The sequence below is a fragment of the Equus przewalskii genome, chromosome 13 (assembly GCF_037783145.1).
Source record: "Equus przewalskii isolate Varuska chromosome 13, EquPr2, whole genome shotgun sequence".
Classification (NCBI taxonomy): domain Eukaryota; kingdom Metazoa; phylum Chordata; class Mammalia; order Perissodactyla; family Equidae; genus Equus; species Equus przewalskii.
In genome coordinates this window covers 72,235,963-72,255,535 of record NC_091843.1, presented here as the reverse complement: position 1 = coordinate 72,255,535, position 19,573 = coordinate 72,235,963, and the positions used below count along the sequence as shown (strand labels likewise).

At 36.6% G+C, this 19,573-nt stretch overlaps 1 protein-coding gene across 3 annotated transcripts in view; it reads left to right on the top strand.

Moving 5' to 3' along the window:
- Nucleotides 1–19,573, top strand: part of ARSK (arylsulfatase family member K) — a 50,794-nt gene that overhangs the window by 6,005 nt on the left and 25,216 nt on the right. The window contains exons 2-3 of one of the 3 annotated variants that reach the window (XM_008520989.2): nt 2,101–2,230; nt 7,359–7,518. In XM_008520989.2, coding sequence (XP_008519211.1) covers nt 2,101–2,230; nt 7,359–7,518 — 290 coding nt within the window. Of the gene's footprint in view, nt 1–2,100; nt 2,231–3,719; nt 3,841–7,358; nt 7,519–19,573 lie in introns of those variants that run through there. The other 2 variants (XM_008520991.2, XM_008520990.2) reach the window with 2 other exon arrangements.

Below are 19,573 nucleotides of genomic sequence, written 5' to 3'. Positions count from 1 at the left end.
GATTGAAGAGTCATTTCATTTCATTCACTAAATATTTATCGAGTGCCTGATATCTCAAGCGGTAATCTTGACATAGACCACCTTTCACACGTTCCACATTAGAAACTTCCCCAAATGGGGCAGTTATCCCCTCCTCCCTCTTGCCATCCCTGCTGTACTGCACATTAAAGATTCTTGCTTTCAATCTAGATGAAGTCCTTGTACTAATCATAGAAATGAGTTAAGAAATCACTAACATGGATTTTAATCTGATGCATGAGTTATTGTTATGCTGCAGTAGCCATTTGCAGTGGTAGTGAGACCAATTTGAACCTAGCCTGCAGGACTTGAATTGTATAGCATCACAGTGCTTCTGCCATGAACTCCTGCTCCATCCATCCAACCAGATAAGCCTGGGTGGCTGGGTGGTCTAGACTCCAAGCAGTGGCCACAAATGGTTATTATCTTCCATATCCAAAAGATTCTAAGAATAAGACATGTAGGCATCTGGGATTTGTGAGGACAAGTTTCTGAGAATTTGAATTTATGGGTCTAAAGAAATTCTTATGAGGTGAGACTATGCACTTTTGCCTTGAGCTTCCCAGCTCATCATTGAGGAATCAGTAGTTATTTGCTGGGCATTCAATGGTTATTCCCGCCAGAAGTGGTTATTTTGGCATAAAAGCAGGCTCTTAAAAAAAAAAAAAAACCTGACTTTAATCCCACAGTCTTCTCCCGCTAACACTCCAGTCTCTAACATCTATCCCATTTTTCTGTCCCTTTGCAAAATAACTTCTTAGAAGAATTTTTTTCACCTGCTGTCTTACCTTCTATTCCCTTTTCAATTTTCTAGTTTAGCTGACCATCCCTACCACTCCATTGAAAATGCTCTTGTCTAGATTACAACTGTCACTCCGCTGTCGTTCCAGTGTGCATTTTCTGGCCTTATTTTAAGTACTCTCTGAACACAGCTGACTTTACCTCCTTCTTGACACACTGTCTTCTCTCGGCTTTCATGGGACTCAGTCTTCTGATTTCTTCCTCCCTCACTGGCCATTCTTTCTCAGTTTCCTATGCTGCCTTTTAGGACTCCTCAGGGCTTCCAGTGGGTTCCTTTCTTTCTTCTCTTTTTCACTCTCTCCCTAAAAGATTTAATTCAACCTCACAGGTTTCAATACCATGAGTATGCTAAAGACTCCCAAGTTTATTTCACCAGGATAGACTTCTCTGAGCTCCAGATTCCTGTCTGTACCCAACAGCCTACTTTAAATATCCATTTGGAAACCTCAGACATCTCAAGAGTTTATGTATATCCTGTATTTTGGATTGGCTCATTTTTTAAACTGTACTTTATTTATAATTATATTGAAAACATGTAATAGATATAACTCCAGGACTAGAATATTTTTATTTGTCTTTGCTCTTTACCAAGGAGAGTTCAATTCCCAATTCAATTCCAAAATGTGTATCTCCAACCCAAATACCTCTTCTAATCTTCAGGCTCATTTATGTAGCTGCCTAGTTCCTATCTCCACTTATCTCTAACTTTACATGACCCTTAAATTATTTGAATATCTAGCTCCTTCTCATTCTTTATGTCTTATACTTCCCAGAGAAACGTTTCCTGTTCACTCTATCTGAAGTAGGTCTCCTTTGTTATTCTGTATCTCAAGTTCCTTTCAAAACACATATCACAATTTGTAATTAGTCATGGTTTATTTACCAGTGTACTTTTTGCCTTCCCCGCTAGACCATAAGCTTCATGGGGCCATGGACTCTATTTTATTCCCCATTGTATCTCCAGATCTTTCACAGTGCCTGGCACATAGTAAATACTCAGTAAATATTTGTTCAGTCAGTCCATCATCCCCCAAAAGAACTTTCCAGGGGGCCCTATAATTTATTTACTGTATTCAAATGAACTCAAGTGTAACACTGAGTTGAATTCCCTGTATTATGAGCCAGTGCTGATAACACTCTCTGTGCTTGATTTTATCTTTTGAAGATTCTCAGGAACATATTGAAGTCCTTTGCTACTTGTGAATTTTATGGTTAAAATTAGAGGAAATAATTTTCTTCTTTTGTGATACAATCAGTGTTAATTAAATTTCTTTATTCCAGGATGGAAGGCTAACATTTTATCCAGGAAGTCAGGTAGTGAAACTTCCTTTTATCGACTTCATGAAAGCACATGGCACTTCCTTTCTGAATGCCTACACAAACTCTCCAATCTGTTGCCCATCGCGCGCAGGTATGAGAACGCTTAATATTAATGGAAGAACGTGGCCACAACTGAAAATATTTCCACAATTTAAAAGAGTATACCCAAAAGTAGGATTGTAAGTCAGATTTGGCACCTAATAATAAAAAGTTTTAATGTAAGTGTGTGTTCTAAGGTATGCATTGGGTATTGGAGTTACTAGAATTTCTATTTTTCAAAAGTAGGAATTTTTGTCCTCTAAGATGGTGTTTAGTTCATGTGCTACTGTTTCCCTTCCTTATGACTGGCGACTAAGAATCTTTTGACTATCCAAGCAAAAGAGGTAATACCCCTATTTCCTAGAATAGTTCTGTTTCCAAGGAAAATTTTTCAGCAGTAGTACAGAGAGTTGGGAGGGGACTTCAGAGGATACCACAAAGCAGTTAGGACTTCTCATACATCAGGATGACCCGAATTTTTCCATATTATTTCAGATTACATACTTTATCTCTTTCTCTTCAGTCTCATTTCACTTTATATCAAATCTGATTGTTCACTTTTATTATAGTAATTTAACAAATAGGCATAGTTTTAATGGCATAATATCACTGACATTAAGCCATGAATAATTGAGAAATAGGAGGAAACTGCCATTTTTGTAATTTCTGTCTCTTCTCTGACAGAGTTCTTTCCTTTTCTTCTGTCTTTCTAATTTATGATTGTTCGCTTCAGAACTCATAAACAGGACTCAACGATTTGTTTTTGTCTGCAAGTTCCTGACATGATATTCTCTGTGATTTGAGTTCATAGATTCTTTCACCTCCATTTGCAGCTCTCTCAACTATATAGTCACCAATGATTAAAGGAAACCTAATATGTTATAAATGGTATTTCAATGATGAAGGACAAAGCATATTAAAAAACAGTTTTGTTAATTTTATATTCTTTTTTTTTTTTTTTGAGGAAGATTAGCCCTGAGCTAACTGCTGCCAATCCTCCTCTTTTTGGTGAGGAAGACTGGCCCTGTGCTAACATCCGTGCCCATCTTCCTCTACTTTATATGTGGGACGCCTAACACAGCATGGCTTGCCAAGTGGTGCCATGTCTGCACCCGGGATCCGAGCCTCGAACCCGGGGCTGCCGAAGCGGAACATGCGCACTTAACCGCTGCACCACCGGGCTGGCCCCTAATTTTACATTACTTACTGAGCAAGTGGAATAAGCAGTGGACTAGGGTGAGGTGATGACCCGGATGCTAATCCTCAAAAGACCATGTCAAGCAAGTCAATTTCCTTGTCTACAAAATGCTGTTTTATGCTGTGTTCCTCCCAGAGTCGTTCTGAGCATCACATAAAATAATGAATGAAAAAGCACTGAATTCCAAAATTTCGAAAATGTTAGGTGATGTTTTTCCCAGAAGAAGTATATTTTGAAGAGTTTGAACAAAGAGAAGGAATAATAGTAAGAAAAACTAACATATATTGCATCCTTTCTGTGTGCCTGGCAATATTCTAAGTGCCTTACATGTATTAATTTATATAATCCTCATTTTGTAGCTAATGTTATTATCCACATTTTGCAGATGAAAACTGAAGTACAGAAAGGTTAAGTAACTTGTCAAAAGCCCCTCAGAAATTGGCATAATTGGGATTCGAACCCAGGTAATCCCCCATCCCACTCCTCAAAAGAAAGCATTTTGTAGATGAGAAGAGAAAGCTTATTCAAACCTACTATGTGTGTACACAAAAATGAGAAAAAGAAAAGGATTTATTTTTTCCAGTTTTATTGAGATGTAGTTGACATAAAACATATTAATTTAAGACATACAACATGATGATTTGATATATGTATATATTGCAAAATGATTGTCACAATAAGTTTAGTTAACGTCCATCACCTCCTATAGTTAGGAATTTTTTTTCTTATGGTAAGAACTTTTCAGATCTACTCTCTTAGCAACTTTCAAATATACAATACAGTATTGTTAACCATAGTTACACCATCCTGTACAATACATCCCCTGAACTTATTTATCTTATAACTGGAAATTTGTACCTTTTCACCACTGTCACCCTTTTCCCCACCCCTCAACTCCTGCCTCTGGCAACCACCCAGTCTGTTCTGTTTCTGTGAATTCAGTTTTTTTTAAGATTCCACATATAAGTAAGATCATACACTTTCTGTCTTTCTCTGTCTGACTTATTTCATTTAGCATAATGCCTTCAAGGTCTATCCATGTTGTCGCAAAGGCAGGACTTCTTTCTTTTTTTACAGCTGAACAAATTCCAGTGTGTGTCTGTGTGTGTGTGTGTGCGTGCGCGCACTCGCGTATGTGTATGTATCTCACATCACATTTCTTTTTATCCATTCATCCATTGATGGACACTTAGGTTGTTTCCATGTCTTGGCTGTTGTAAATAATGCTGCAATGAACATGGGGGTGCAGATATCTCTTTGAGATAAGAATTTCGTTTCCTTCAGATATATACCCAGAAGTGAAATTGCTGGATCGTGTGGTAGTTCTAGTTGTAATTTTTTGAGGAACCTCCGTACTCTTTTCCATAGTGGCTTTACCAGTTTCCATTCCCACCAACAGTGTGCATGAGGGTTCACTTTTCTCCACGTCATCATCAACACTCATTATCTCCTGTCTTTTTGATGATAGCCATTACAACATGTATGAGGTGATGTCTCATTGAGGTTTTGATTTGCATTTTCCTGAAGATTAGTGCTATTGCACTATTGCTATTAGTGTACCTGTTGGCTATCTCTAGATCTATGGAAAAAATGTCGGTTCAGTTCCTCTGCTCATTTTTTAATTGTATTGTTTGGGTTTTTGTTGTTGAGTTGTATGAGTGCTTTATATATTTTGGCTGTCAATCCCTTATCAGATAGGTGATTTGCTAATATTTTCTCCCATTCCATAGGTTGCTTTTTCATTTTGTTGATGGTTTCCTTTGCTGTGCAGAAGCTTTTTAGTTTGATGTAGTCCCACTTGTTTAATTTTGCTTTTGTTGCTTATGCTTTTGGTGTCAAATCCAAAAAATTATTGTCAAGACTAGTGTCAAGGAGCTTACCCACTATGTTTTCTTCCAGGAGTTTCACAGTTTCAGGCCTCACATTCAAGTCTCTAATCCATTTTGGGTTGATTTTTGTGTATAGTATAAGATAGGGGTCCAGGTTTCCCAACACAATTTATTGAAGGGACTATCCTTTTCCCATTGTTTATTCTTGACTCCTTTGTCATAAATTAACTGACCATATACGCATGAATTTATTTCTGGGCTCTTTATTCTATTTTTATCTTTGTATCTATTTTTATGCCAGTACCATGATGTCTGAAGATATAGCTTTGTAATAGAGTTAGAAATCAGAAAGTGTGATGCCTCCAGCTTTGTTCTTCTTTCTCAAGATTGCTTTGGCTATTTGGAGTCTTATGTGGTTCCATACAAATTTTAGGATTGTTTGTTCTATTTCTTTGAAAAGTGCCACTGGGGGGCTGGCCCTGTGCCTGAGTGGTTACGTTCGCATGATCTGCTTCAGCTGCCCAGGGTTTCACCGGTTTGGATCCTGGGCGTGGACATGGCACCACTCATCAGGCCATGCTGAGGTGGCATCCCACAACGAACAAATAGAAGGACCTACAACTAGAATATACAACTATGTACTGGGGGTCTTTGGGGAGAAGAAGAAGGAAAAAAAAAAGAGGAAGATTGGCAACAAATGTTAGCTCAGATGTCAAAGTTTAAAAAAAAAAAAAAAACGAAAAATGCCATTGGAATTTTGATAGGGATTATATTGAGTCCATAGATTGCTTTGGGTAGTATGGACGTTTTAATAATATTAATTCTTCCAATCCAGGAGCACAGAATCTTTCCATTCATTTGTGTCATCTTCAATGTCTGATAGTTTTCGTTGTACAGATCTTTCACTTCCTTTATTAAATTTATTCCTAGGTATTTTGTTCTGTTCTTTTATTCAATTGTAAATGGGATTGTTTTCTTAATTTCTCTTTCTGATAGTTTGTTGTTAGTGTATAGAAACGCAGCTGACTTTTGTATAATAATTTTGTATCCTGCAGAGTGCAGAGTGCGTGAACTTAACCACTCAGCCATGGGGCCAGCCCCCAACTCTCTCTTTTTTAAATACAAGTATTTTTTGCTATGGACTTCCCTCTTAGAAATGCTTTTTCTGCATCCTGTTAGTTTGGGTATGTTGTATTTCCATTTTCATTTGTCTCAAGATATTTTTTGATTTCTCTTTTGATTTCTTCTTTGACTCATTGGTTGTTCAGTAGCATGTTGTTTAATCTCCACATATTTGTGAATTTTCCAGTATTCTTGTATTTGATTTCTAACTTCATACCATTGTTGTCAAAAAAAGATGCTTGATATCATGTTCAGTCTTCTAAAATTTATTAAGACTTGTTTTGTGGCCTAACATATGACCTATCCTAGAGAATGTTCGTGTGCACTTGAGAAGAACGTGTATTCTGTTGCTTTTGGATGGAAGGTTCTGTAAATGTCTGTTAAGTCCATCGAGTCTAATGTGTAGTTGAAGTCTAGTGTTTCCCTACTGATTTTCTGTCTGGATTATCTAGCCATTGTTGACAGTGGGGTATTGAAGTCCCCTAGTGTTATTGTATTGCTGTCTATTTCTCCCTTAATACTTGAAGAACAATTTATTGAATAAACAATCATAGTTGTAGAAAATGAGAGAGAAGACATAGTACACTTAAATTTTTTGTGGAAAGCCAGTACAAAGACAAGGAATAGCGAAAATCCTTGAGGATTTTGAGGAAATGAGATCTGTACTTCAGTTGCCAAACTTTGAAAATTAACCAATAAATACTTAGCGATTATTTTTATGATTGAAAAAAGACTCTAAAGTCAGACAGGCTTTACATTTAATTCCTGCTGCATTTACCTTGAGCAACTTACCCTGTAAGCCTTAGAGACTCACCTGTAAAATGGAACTAGTAACTCCTTGCAGAGTTTTCCCCTTGATAAAATGAGGTAATAATCGGAAATGTTGGGTAAAGCACCTAATGCAGATTATGAGTCACTCCAGAGCTTGAGCTCTAAACTAGAAGACTCCTTTCTTGGAAAACTGTTTTAATAGTTAAAACAAATTGTTAAGCTTTACACTAATCTCAATTCCTTTTTTTTTTTTCACCCAGCAATGTGGAGTGGTCTCTTCACTCACTTAACAGAATCTTGGAATAACTTTAAGGGCCTAGATCCAAATTATACAACATGGATGGATGTCATGGAGAAGCATGGCTACCGAACACAAAAATTTGGAAAACTGGACTATACTTCAGGACATCACTCTGTTAGGTAAAAAATAAAATAAAACAAAAATAATTCTAATAGGCTGCCCTCTGCTATAGCACATACATGTACTCTTTTTATTTTTTTATTTCTCCACAATGGTGAACAGAAACCTCTTAATCCCTTGATTGTGTTAATTTGGCTAAAACTTTAGCTTTTTTAATCTTATTAAAATATTAAAATTACCAATATGCTGGTAATTTTTTTTTTTTAAACATTAAAGGTCTATAAATAGTGTCTATAAAATTGTTTAACCCAAGATTTTAGTTGAGTTTCCATTATATAGTGGCTACTTTATTATTCACTTTACAATCTGTTTTAAAGACTATAACTTTCTTGCTACTTGCTTTTGTCAGTTCTCTCCAACATGAGTCTATTGTAACTTTTTTTTTTCGTTTTGCTAAGTTCTCAGAAACCAGGCAGCGAGCATAGTGGACAAGAGCAGAGAGCTAGGATCAGATTGCCTACTTTCGAATCCTAGTTTCTCTGTTTACTACTAACCTATAGTAGTGTAATCTTGGGAACGTTATCTGAAATAACTGAACTTTGATTTCTTTGTTGTGAGGATTAAGTGAAATAATGTGTGCAGGAAGAGCTAACATAGCAGGCCGGAGACTACTGCCTTTAGAAAGGCCTACTTTGAAGGTTGGCCCTTGGCTGACATCTGGGAACTTGAATTTCAGGACTGTTCCCTCTATTCCCTTACTGATAAAAGAGGCTTACCGTGTACCTAGAGTGTTTGCACAATGTAGTTTATGCTAAACATCTACTTTCCCTCTGGGATCAGGAATTCTAGTTTGTGCTAGGCAGAAGGTGCCTGCACGATCAGCCCCCAATAACAACTTGGGTGCTGAGTCTCCAGTGAGCTTCTCTGTTAGACAGCACTTCATATGTATTATCCTAGTTCAATGCTGGAGGAATTAAGTGTGTCCTTTGTGACTTCACTTGGAGATTCGTACCTGGTTTCCTCCAGACTTACCCTAAGCACCTTTTCCCGTTGCTGATTTTGCTTTGTGTCCTTGCACTGTAATAAATCATAACCATGAGTCCAACTATGTGCTGAGTCCTTTGAGTCCCCCTAGCAAACTTGGGTGTGATCTTGGGGTCCCTTGATACTTGTGATCCCGGCGGAAATACATATTAAAACTTTAGAGCAATACCTCTTGCCTAGCAGGTGCTAATTGAGGGTTATGGTAATGGCAGTAGTGATGATGATGATAATGATAACTAGAAAAATAAATTCAGTAAAAATAATGTAAGTGTAGTGAGATGAATCGCGTTTCCCAAAACTTCATGTCCACCTGGAACTTCAGAATGTGACCTTATTTGGAAATAGATCCTACTTACAGATGTAATTAGTCAAGAACCTCAAGATGAAGTCATCCTGGATTTAGAGTGAGCCCTAAATCCAATGACTAGCATCCTTACTAGAAGAGGAAAGGACACAGACACACACAGAAGGCAGTGTGAAGGCAGAGGCAGAGATTGGAGTGATCACAGCTACAAGCCAAAGATCGCCGGCAGTTAGCAGAAGCCAGGAGGAAGCAAGGAAGAATTCTTCCCTAGAGCCTTCAGAGGGAGCTTGACCCTGCCAACACCTTGATCTCAGATTTCTAGCCTCCAGAGAGAATAAATCTGTTGTTTTAAGCCACTAGTTTGTAATAATTTGTTACAGCAGTCCTAGGAAACTAAAACAGTGAGTTTTGGGTAAACAGTTACTAAAATAATCTAGAATAATCTGAGCATTAATCTTGCTCTTCTGGTTAATGTTAAATTTCTTTCTTTTCTGTCTTCCAAAATCTAAAAGATGTCAATACTTGATGCCCAAAAGTGATCCTGACATCTCTGTCCCACCCCTGTCTTCTAATCCTTCATCAAATGTTGTCAGTTCCACTTCTAAAATATTTCTCCAATTTATTCACTTACCATCTCCACCAAGCTTCCATCATCTCTTGCCTACACTATTGACGTGGCCTTCTAAATGGACTCTTTTCTTCTATCTGCCCCATTTTCTATAGGCAGCCAGAGTGATCTTTCTAAAATATACGTTTGATCGAATTACTTATCTGCTTAAAATCCTTCAATGGTTTTTTTCTCTGCAGGTGGGCTAAAATCCCAAATCCACAACGTGGTTTATAAGACCCGTGGTTTATAATCTAGCCACAGCCTACTTCCAGTCTCATTTCGTACCACTCTCTCTCTGACCCTCAGTATGTACCTGTCTTTTAAAAACTTCTTTAACATGTTTTTTACTACCCCTGGACCATTGCACAAGCTAGTCCCTTTACAAAAAAAGTCCCTGTATAAAATGCTCTTCCCCCACTCTGCCTGGCTAATGTAACAGAAAGAAAGTCGGGGGGGTGGGGGGTGGTAAACGTGGTAGAAGGAATCCAGCAGAACAGAGTTAGACACCCAGCTTCCCTTTTTACCATCCATGTGACCTTGGGTAAGTTGCTTCTGTAAGTGTTCTTCTCTGTAAACTGGAGTTAATAATACCCACCCCATTGGATGACTGAGTTTTAAATGAGTTAATATAAAAGATCATATAAAAGGATTAAATGAGGTGATATAAAGTCTTTAACAGGGCCGGGTCCAGAGTAAGCATTTAATCAAGGGAAAAGATTGTTGTTATAAAAAATGGTTTAACCAGAATCGTAGTTTAATATTTACATAACCCCCTATTTTTCTAAAGTATGTTCCATTACTAATTATTTCATTGAGTTTCACAAATGTCTCTTTAAAATCCTTTTCCTTTTTAGAAATAACATTAATCCAAGTAAGATACAGCTATTCATAGTATTCTCTTTGAAGTTATTTCCTCTATTTCCTCAATCAATCCAATAATTGAAAAAGTCTGAGGTTGAACAACTTGTACTCCCTATATCTGTCATTCTGTATATGAAATGGTTAAAACATGATGACCTGAACTTTTTTCCTCAATGTGATAATAATTCCTGGAGGATAAGGACTCTCTCTTTTTCCTTCCTTTATTCCCATTGCCAGCGTAGTACCAGTGCATTGTAGGTACACAATTAAATGTTTGTCAAATGAATGAATAAATAGAATAAAAAGTTATATTGATAATTTTCTATAATATTTATTATGATGATAATAAACTACCTATAGTTTATTATTTGGTAAACATTGATGTTCTATTTAACCAAGGGTCATGGCACTTGTTCATTATTAATATTTTATATTTATCCTCAATACGGTATATCCCATTTTTCAGTTTTTTAATGTTTTAAATATTCTTAATTTTCAGAAGTTTATTCTTTCTCATGTGGAATTCTAAAATCAGTAAAATGGAAAGAGCCCGTTAAATGCTGATATTTTGAAGGTCAAAGATGATTTTCAGTATAATAATTGCTGTAGGATATTTTCACTTACCTTCTCACCAGAACTTAGGAAATTGAAGTAAGCTATAGGAACTGTTTGTATGAGTGCTGTATGTCCCCACACAGTCATTTGGCTTACAGATAGGTCAAGGTTGCTGTTAATAGCATGTCTGCAAAGGTTATATGAAGTATGGCACATTATCTTTCAGATTTTTCTGTGCAGGTTTAAAAATGCATCTCAGAAAAAAGAAGGTCTCTCGGTATCAAATTTTATAAATAGGAACATTCAGTGTTTTTGATAGACTGACTCTTGAAATCAAAACTCAAGGTTTTTAGATATTTGTGCTATCTTTACCACTGAAATTGGCCATTTCTGAACCTCCTTATATTTTCAGCCAGAATTATAAGTATCATTAGTTTATTTCTACAGTACTCTGTCTTTTTTAGGCATCAAGTGATGCTTTCTTCTTGTACCAGTTTAGGAACATTAGTCCAACTACGTGTCCCTTACTAGCCATAATATACTGCACCATACTGGGAACTCTGAGGGCTACACACTTGTTCCTTCCAGACAACTGCTAAACAAGTATTGGTGGTACTACTCATTAAGATACTATTTACTGACTATAAGACCTTAGGTAAGTTACTTCTCTACTTAGGATTCTAGTACATCAAATGAGCTTACAATAGATGACTTTAAAGGTTCCTCCTTTCTGACATTCTGTGACTTCAAGGAGTACAGTTAAGCGGTTTATAAAATCCTGGGATTCATCTCCCCCTCTCACATTATATGTATTGTGTTCATACTAGGTTTGATTAGGTTTGAATTTGCTGTATCTTCTTACCAATTTAAAAGAAACATTTGTGTTTAATTCATAGGGTGTTTTGATCAGTTTTGCCATCAGGTAAAACTATTTTGCCAATATATTCCCAATGTCTAAAACAGTGGTTCTCAACTGAGGGCAATTTTGACCCCCAGAAGACATTTGACAATGTCTGGAGACATTTTTGGTTGACACCCCTGGGGGAATGCTACTGGCATCTAGAGGGAGAGGCCAGGATTGCTGCTGAACAGTCTTATCATGCCCATGACAGCTCCTACACCAACAAAGAATTATCAAGCGCAAAATGTCAATAGCGCAGAGGTTAAGAAACTAAGCTAAATACATTATACTCATCAGCATGGCCTTAGGAATGTCACACTTAACAGTAAGTGCCTATGTTTTGAATCTTAAGTTTATGCTTTCATATTCTAAGGGATCCAATCCACTTGACACTAGTAGGACAATTTTTTTAGAATTAATAAAACCAAAGAAAATGGTAATTTGGAAGTGTGTAGAATTAGGAGGTAATTGATTTTATATAGACATTTTAAAACCTAGATTTCTAAAATCAATACAATTTAATGAAGAAAATGAATACTAAGTAATACTCCTTAAAATACTAATAGGTGATCCTTAAGTTACAAAAGTAAAATCAAATGTATGCAATACCCATTCAGCAAATATTTGAGCCACCTGCTGTGTCCTAGACACTATTTTTAAATGATGAGAATACAGTAGTGATCAAAACAAAAAAATCTCTCATGGAACTTACATTCTAATGGCATAAAAAGAGAATTTAAACAAGCTGCTGTATCTTTCTAGCTAAAAGTCTAAAACCTAAAATCAAATCGTCTGTCATTTCCTCTTACTACCATTGTAATTACATATGTTCTCAACACACAGCTTAATGTTTTTCTGAAGCCAAGTCACAATAGGCAATTTTTAATCCTCTGAAACAAATGAAAAATAAAGGCCTACTTCCAAACTGAGAAAATTGCTATGGGAAGAACTCTCAAGCTCGAGTCTCTTGGCAAACAGCAAAGGGAAGCAAATTATAGGCTGCTAACACCACTCTTCCTGTTCCCTGTCAGGCCTGCGGACCAGCATCACAAGCTTTCTAGACAGAACCCGAGTGACCAGGAGGGAAGCTGCAGAACTCAGAACAGCAACCACAGAGCCGTCTCTCAGTCCCTTTCAGTTCTGCAGCCTAATGAATAAGTCTGTGTTCATCTCACGCTTATCCACTATTATTTTGTAATCAAGGATCATATACCTTTAGATCAGTTTTCTCCATTCCAAGGAGGAGTTTATTTTATTCTTTTCTTTATAGTGGAGACAGACAGTCATTCCTTTGGTCATTTTTAGAAGCTTTTTTAGAACACCCTCCCTTATTATCTTTAATGAAATTCACTTCTAGAACAGCTTGCATTATTCTGGGTGCATTCTCAGCATGATTTTTTATGATAGTGGAAGAGCTTGCTGTTGTTTTTGTTTGTTTTATTTTTCCAGATCCTCACTTCTGATGACTAGCAAGTTCTTGGCTGAAGCAGCCCCTGGGGCTATCTTCAGATTGCTCTCTGCCATAACTCCTACATCAGTTTCTTGGGCAGTGAGGTCTCTGAGCCTACAGCCTCATTACAATTCTTGGATTTTTTCCATTTAATTACTAAAGTTTAATGTATTATGTTTAGCCGCCCATAATGAAGTTCATCTCCTACTTTGCCAGTGTTAGCCATTTGAGGACTTGTGGAAGTTTATCTCAATCTACTTGAGGAGAGCCTAAAGCTATGTAATAATGTGGAGATTTAACTTTTTCAATGAAACCTTAGCATTAGCCAGATAAGGACCTAGCTGAAGAGACTTCCAGTTTAAAAGAGGTTAAAAAAATAAGTCTAGATAACTACAGTACAGGGCAAAATATGGTGAGTTCTGTTTAAAGGAGGAAGTGATCACATCCAGATTTTTTCCCCAAAGCGGGGAGGAAAAGGCTGTAAAGTAGTATATTTAATCTATTCTAATGTGCACATGTTTTTTCAAATTTAACATCTCTGAGATTGCAGTGCATCTTACAATTGATGATTACAAAATTGTGTTAGTCTTATAGGCAACGTTTTTTCTTAATAGTATATATTTTTCAAAAAAGCACGTATTACATTAATAGCATTTTAGATTTGATAAACTCCCACAGAAGTAGAACATCACTAGGCCCAACTGGAGGATAGGAAGGAGAAACTTCCGAACAGAGGCATCCAAGTAGGAAAATGCAGACCTTTTGGAGGACATTGGATAAACCAGAATTCCTATAAGGGAGCAATGAAAGGTAAGGCTTTAAAGATTATATGAGGACTTAAATAACAGGCTGAGACAGCTGGCCAAAAATCATAAGCATATTTCATTGGCTAAGCTGAATTTGAGAATCTCCATAAAGTTTTTTTCTCTAAAAAAAAATAATAACAACCTTGAATGGTTCTATTCTAATCTTTTCATCCTTGAACATATTTTTTTGCCCTTTGATCAAGTCCCATGATTGTTTTAGATGATTTTTTTGGAGTTCTTGTAATTTCTTGATTCATCTAATTTGTCATCCCTTCAAAGTTTCCCTGTTTTTCTCTAAGCAGTCTTTCCAAGCTTCCAGTTGGCTCTTTTATTGACTACATTCTGTTTCAGTTAACCATGATGTAGCTGCCTTTTAGCACTTCTTTTTCTAGTAGGAGTCTAGACGGCAAAGTTTCAAAAGTAAGGTACTTAATGTATAAGGAATAAATGAAAATTTTTAGACTCATTCTATAATCTCTAAAGAAGAGTGTTAAAATGTCTAAAAGTACATGGATAAATTAACATTCTTGATGTTAAAAATAAACTAACAACCACAATAATATCTAGCATATCCGTAGTTCAACTCCAGCAAGATCTGAATGTATTTAAAAAGAAATATTTTTAAGGTGAAAAAAATATTTCTCAAGGAGATGAGATAATTAAAAATTGATATCTGTCAAGAAAATAAGAATGAAATTCATTAAGAGCAAGCAAAAGAACTAAAAATACTGAGATTTAATTTAGTATGAGGGCAAATGATATTATTAACCCAGAATAGTAGCTTACTTTCATAGTGACAATCTATAGTCATTTAATTCAAGACTTAACCAAGAAAAACATTTCAAGTAGTGCTGTGTGGAAGCAAAGGACAATGCTAACTCAAATAGTTAATTCTCTGTGTCTGTATGTGTGTGTGTGTGTGTGTGTGTGTGTGAGTGAGAGAGAGAGAGAGAGAGACTGTTTCTTAAAAAGAGGAAGCCTCAGCTGTCAGGAAAATTCAGCTTTCTAAAAATGACTGGTCCCACGTGATTTCTGTAGAGCTAATTTTAAAATCAGTAGCAAAGGATACTTTCTATTTCTGACATATAGTTTAACAATACGTTTTAGGGAATCAAGTATTTTCAAAAATTATTTGTTATTATTTTCATAAAAAGCACACAAATCTTTTTTTTTAATTTTTTTTTCAGATGTACATAATATTTTGAATTCAGTGTACATTACATCATGTTCACCACCCGAACACTAATCATAGTGCATCCCCTCACATGTGACCCTAATCACCCCTTTTGTCCTCTCCCTCCCCCCTTCCCCAATGATAACCACCAGTCCAATCTCCAATGCTATGTGTTTTTGGGTTTTTTTGTCGTTTTTATCTTCTACTTATGAGTGAGATCATATGGTATTTGACTTTCTCCTTCTGACTTATTTCACTCAGCATAATACCCTCAAGGTCCATCCATGTTGTCACAAATGGCCGGATTTCGTCATTTCTTATGGCTGAGTAGTAGTCCATCGTGTATAAATACCACATCTTCTTTATCCATTTATCTGTTGATGGGCACTTGGGTTGCTCCCACACCTTGGCTATGGTGAATAATGCTGCAGTGAACATAGGGGTGCATAAGTCTCTTTGAATTGTTGATTTCAAGTTCTTTGGATAAATACCCAGTAGTGGGATAGCTGGGTCAGATGGTATTTCTATTTTTAATTTTTTGAGACACCTCTGTACTGTTTTCTATAGTGGCTGCACCAGTTTGCATTCCCACCAGCAGTGTATGAGAGTTTCCTTTTCTCCACATCCTCTCCAGCATTTGTTATTTTTTCTTTTGGTAATTATAGCCATTCTAGCAGGTGTAAGGTGATATCTCATTGTAGTTTTGATTTGCATTTCCATGATGATTAGTGATGTTGAACATCTTTTCACGTGCCTATTGCCCATCTGTGTATCTTCTTTTATTTTTTTAAGTTTTTTTTTTTTTTTGAGGAAGACTAGCCATGAGCTAACATCTGCCAGTCCTCCTCTTTTTGCTGAGGAAGACTGGGCCTGAGCTAACATCCCTGCCCATCTTCCTCTGCTTTATATGTGGGATGCCTACCAGAGCATGGCTTGCCAAGTGGTGCGATGTCTGCACACGGGATTCGAACTGGCGAACCCTAGGCCGCCGAAGCAGAATGTGCACACTTAACCGCTGCACCACTGGGCCGGCCCCCCCCATCTGTATATGTTCTTTGGAAAACTGTCTGTTCATATCCTCTGCCCATTTTTTGTTTTTTTGTTTGGTTTGGTTTAGTGAAGAAGACTGGCCCTGAGCTAACATTTGTTGCCAATCTTCCTCTTTTTGCTTGAGGAAGATTGTCACTGAGTTAAAATCTATGCCAGTCTTCCTCAGTTTTGTTTGTGGGACACCACCTCAGCATGACTTGATTAGCAGTGCATAGGTCCACACCCATGATCCAGACCCACAACCCCCAGGCTGCTGAAGCAGAGCACACAAACCCAACCACTACACCACCGGGCTCATCCCTCTGCCCATTTTCTGATCTGGTTGTTTGGCTTTTTGTTGTTGAGTTGTATGAGTTCTTTATATATTTTGGAGACTAACCCCTTGTCAGATATATGATTTGCAAATATTTTCTCCCAGTTGGTGGGTTGTCTTTTTGTTTTGTACATGGTTTCCCTTGCCCCGCAGAAGCTCTTTAGTCTGATGTAGTTCCATTTGTCTACTTTTTCTTTTGTGTCCCACGCCTGAGTAGCCAAGGTCTTTGAAAAGATGCTGCTAAGACCGATGTCAGAGGGTGTACTGCCTATATTTTCTTCCAGGAGTTTTTTGGTTTCAAGTCTTACCTTCAAGTCTTTAATCCATTTTGAGTGAATTTTTGTATATGGTGTAAGATAATGGTCTACTTTGATTCTTTTGCATGTGGCTGTCCAGTTTTCCCAACACCATTTAGTGAAGAGACTTTCCTTTCTCCATTGTATGTTCTTGGCTCCTTTGTCAAGGATTAGCTGTCAATAGAAGTGTGGTTTTATTTCTGGTCTTTCCGTTCTGTTCCATTGATCTATGTGTTTCTTTTTGTGCCAGTACCCCGCTGTTTGGATTACAATAACTTTGTATAGTATATTTTGAAGTCTTGGATTGTGATGCCTCCAGCTTTGTTCTTTTTTCTCAGGATTACTTGTGCCATTTGGGATCTTTTGTTGTTCCATGTAAATATTAGGATTCTTTGTTCTGTTTCCATAACGAATGTCATTGGGATTCTGATTGAGATTGCATTGAATTTTTAGATTGCTTTAGGTAATATGGACATTTTAACTACATTTATTCTTCCAATCCATGACCATGGAATATCTTTCCATTTCTTTATGTCATCGTCAATTTCTTTCAAAAATGTCTTATAGTTTTCAGTGTATAGGTCTTTCACCTCCTGGTTAAATATATTCCTAGATATTTTATTCTTTTTGTTGTGATTGTACGTGGGATTGTATTCTTGAGTTCTCTTTCTACTAGTTCGTTATTAGAAAGTAGAAATGCAACTGATTTTTGTGAGTTGATTTTGTACCATGCAACTTTGCTGTATCTGCTGATTATTTCTAATAGTTTTCTGATGAATTCTTGAGGGTTTTCTAAGTATAGAACCATGTCATCTGCAAAGAGCAAGAGTTTCACTTCTTCCTTGATAATTTGAATCCCTTTTATTTCTTTTTCTTGCCTAATTGCTCTGGCCGAAACCTCCAGTACTCTGTTGAATAAGAGTGGCTAGAGTGGGCACCCTTGTCTTGTTCCTGTTCCTAGAAGGATGGCTTTCTGTTTTTCACTGTTGAGTATGATGTTGGCTGTGGGTTTGTCATATATGGCCTTTATTATGTTGAGGTGCTTTCCTTCTACACCCATTTTATTAAGAGTTTTTATCATAAATTGATGTTGGATCTTCTCAAATGCTTTCTCTGCATCTATTAAGATGATCATGTGATTTTTATTCCTCATTTTGTCATGTGGTGTATCATATTGATTACTTTGTAGATGTTGAACCATCCTTGTGTCCCTGGTATAAATCCCACTTGATCATGGTATATGATCCTTTTAATATATTACTATATTCATTTTGCTAATATTTTGTTGAGGATTTTTGCATCTATGTTCATCAGCGATATTGGCCTATAATTTTCCTTCTTTGTATTGTCCCTGTCTGGTTTTGGGATCAGAGTGTTGTTGGACTCATAGAATGAGTTAGGAAGCGTTCCATCTTCCTCAATTTTTTGGAATAGTTTGAGAAGGACAGATATTAAATCTTTGACTGTTTGATGGAATTTTCCATAGAAGCCAGCTGGTCCTGGACTTCTTTGTTGGGGGAGGTTTTTGATTACTGTTTCAATGTCTTTCCTTGTGATTTGTCTGTTCAGATTGTCTATTTCTTCTTGATTCACTTTTGGGAGGTTGTATGAGTCTAAGAATTTATCCATATCTTCTAAGTTATTCAGTTTGTTGGCATATAGTTTTTCATAGTATTCTCTTATAATCCTTTGTATTTCTGTGATATCCATTGTAATTTCTCCTCTTTCATTTCTAATTTTATTTATTTGAGCCTTCTCTCTTTTTTTCTTAGTGAGTCTGGCTGAAGGTTTGTCAATTTTGTTTATCTTCTCAAAGAACCAGCTCTTAGTTTCATTGATCCTTTCTACTGTTATTTGGCTATTTCATTTATTTTTGCTCTAATTTTTATTATTTCTCTCCTTCTACTGACTTTCACCTTTGTTAGTTCTTCTTCTTCCAGTTCTATTAGGTGTAGTTTAAGATGACTTATTTGAGATTTTTCCTTTTGTTGAGGTGGGCCTGTGTTGCTATGAATTTCCCTCTTAGAACCACTTTTGCTTCATCCAATAAGAGTTGGTATGATGTCTTTTCATTTTCGTTGTCTCCAAGTATTTTTTTATTTCTCCTTTGATTTCTTCATTGATCCAAGGTTTGTTCAGTAGCATGTTGTTTAGTCTCAACATGTTTGTGACTTTCTTAGCTTTTTTCCTATAGTTGATTTCTAGTTTCATAGCATTGTGGTCAGAAAAGATGCTTGATATGATTTCAGTCTTCTCAGATTTATTAAGGCTTGCCTTGTTTCCCAACATATGGTCTATCTTTGAGAATGTTCCATGTGCACTTGAGAAAAATGTGTATTTTGCTGTTTTTGAATGGAATGTTCTTTATATATCTATTAAGTCCACCTGGTCTAGTTTTTCATTAAATTTCACTATTTCTTTGTTGACTTTCTGTCCAGATAATCTATCCACTGATGTAAGTGGAGTGTTGAGGTTCCCTACTATTATTGTGTTGCTGTCAATTTCTCCCCTTAGGTCTGTTAATAGTTGTTTTATGTACTTCAGTGCTCCACTGTTAGGTGCATATATATTTATATGTTATGTCCTCTTGGTAGGATGTCCCCTTTTATCATTATGTACTTCCCCTCTTTGTCTCTCATTGCCTTTTTTATCTTGAAGTCTGCTTTCTCTGATAAAGGTATGGCAACCCCTGCTTTCTTTTGCTTTCTATTTGCTTGGAGTATTGTCCTCTATCCTTTCACTTTAAGCCT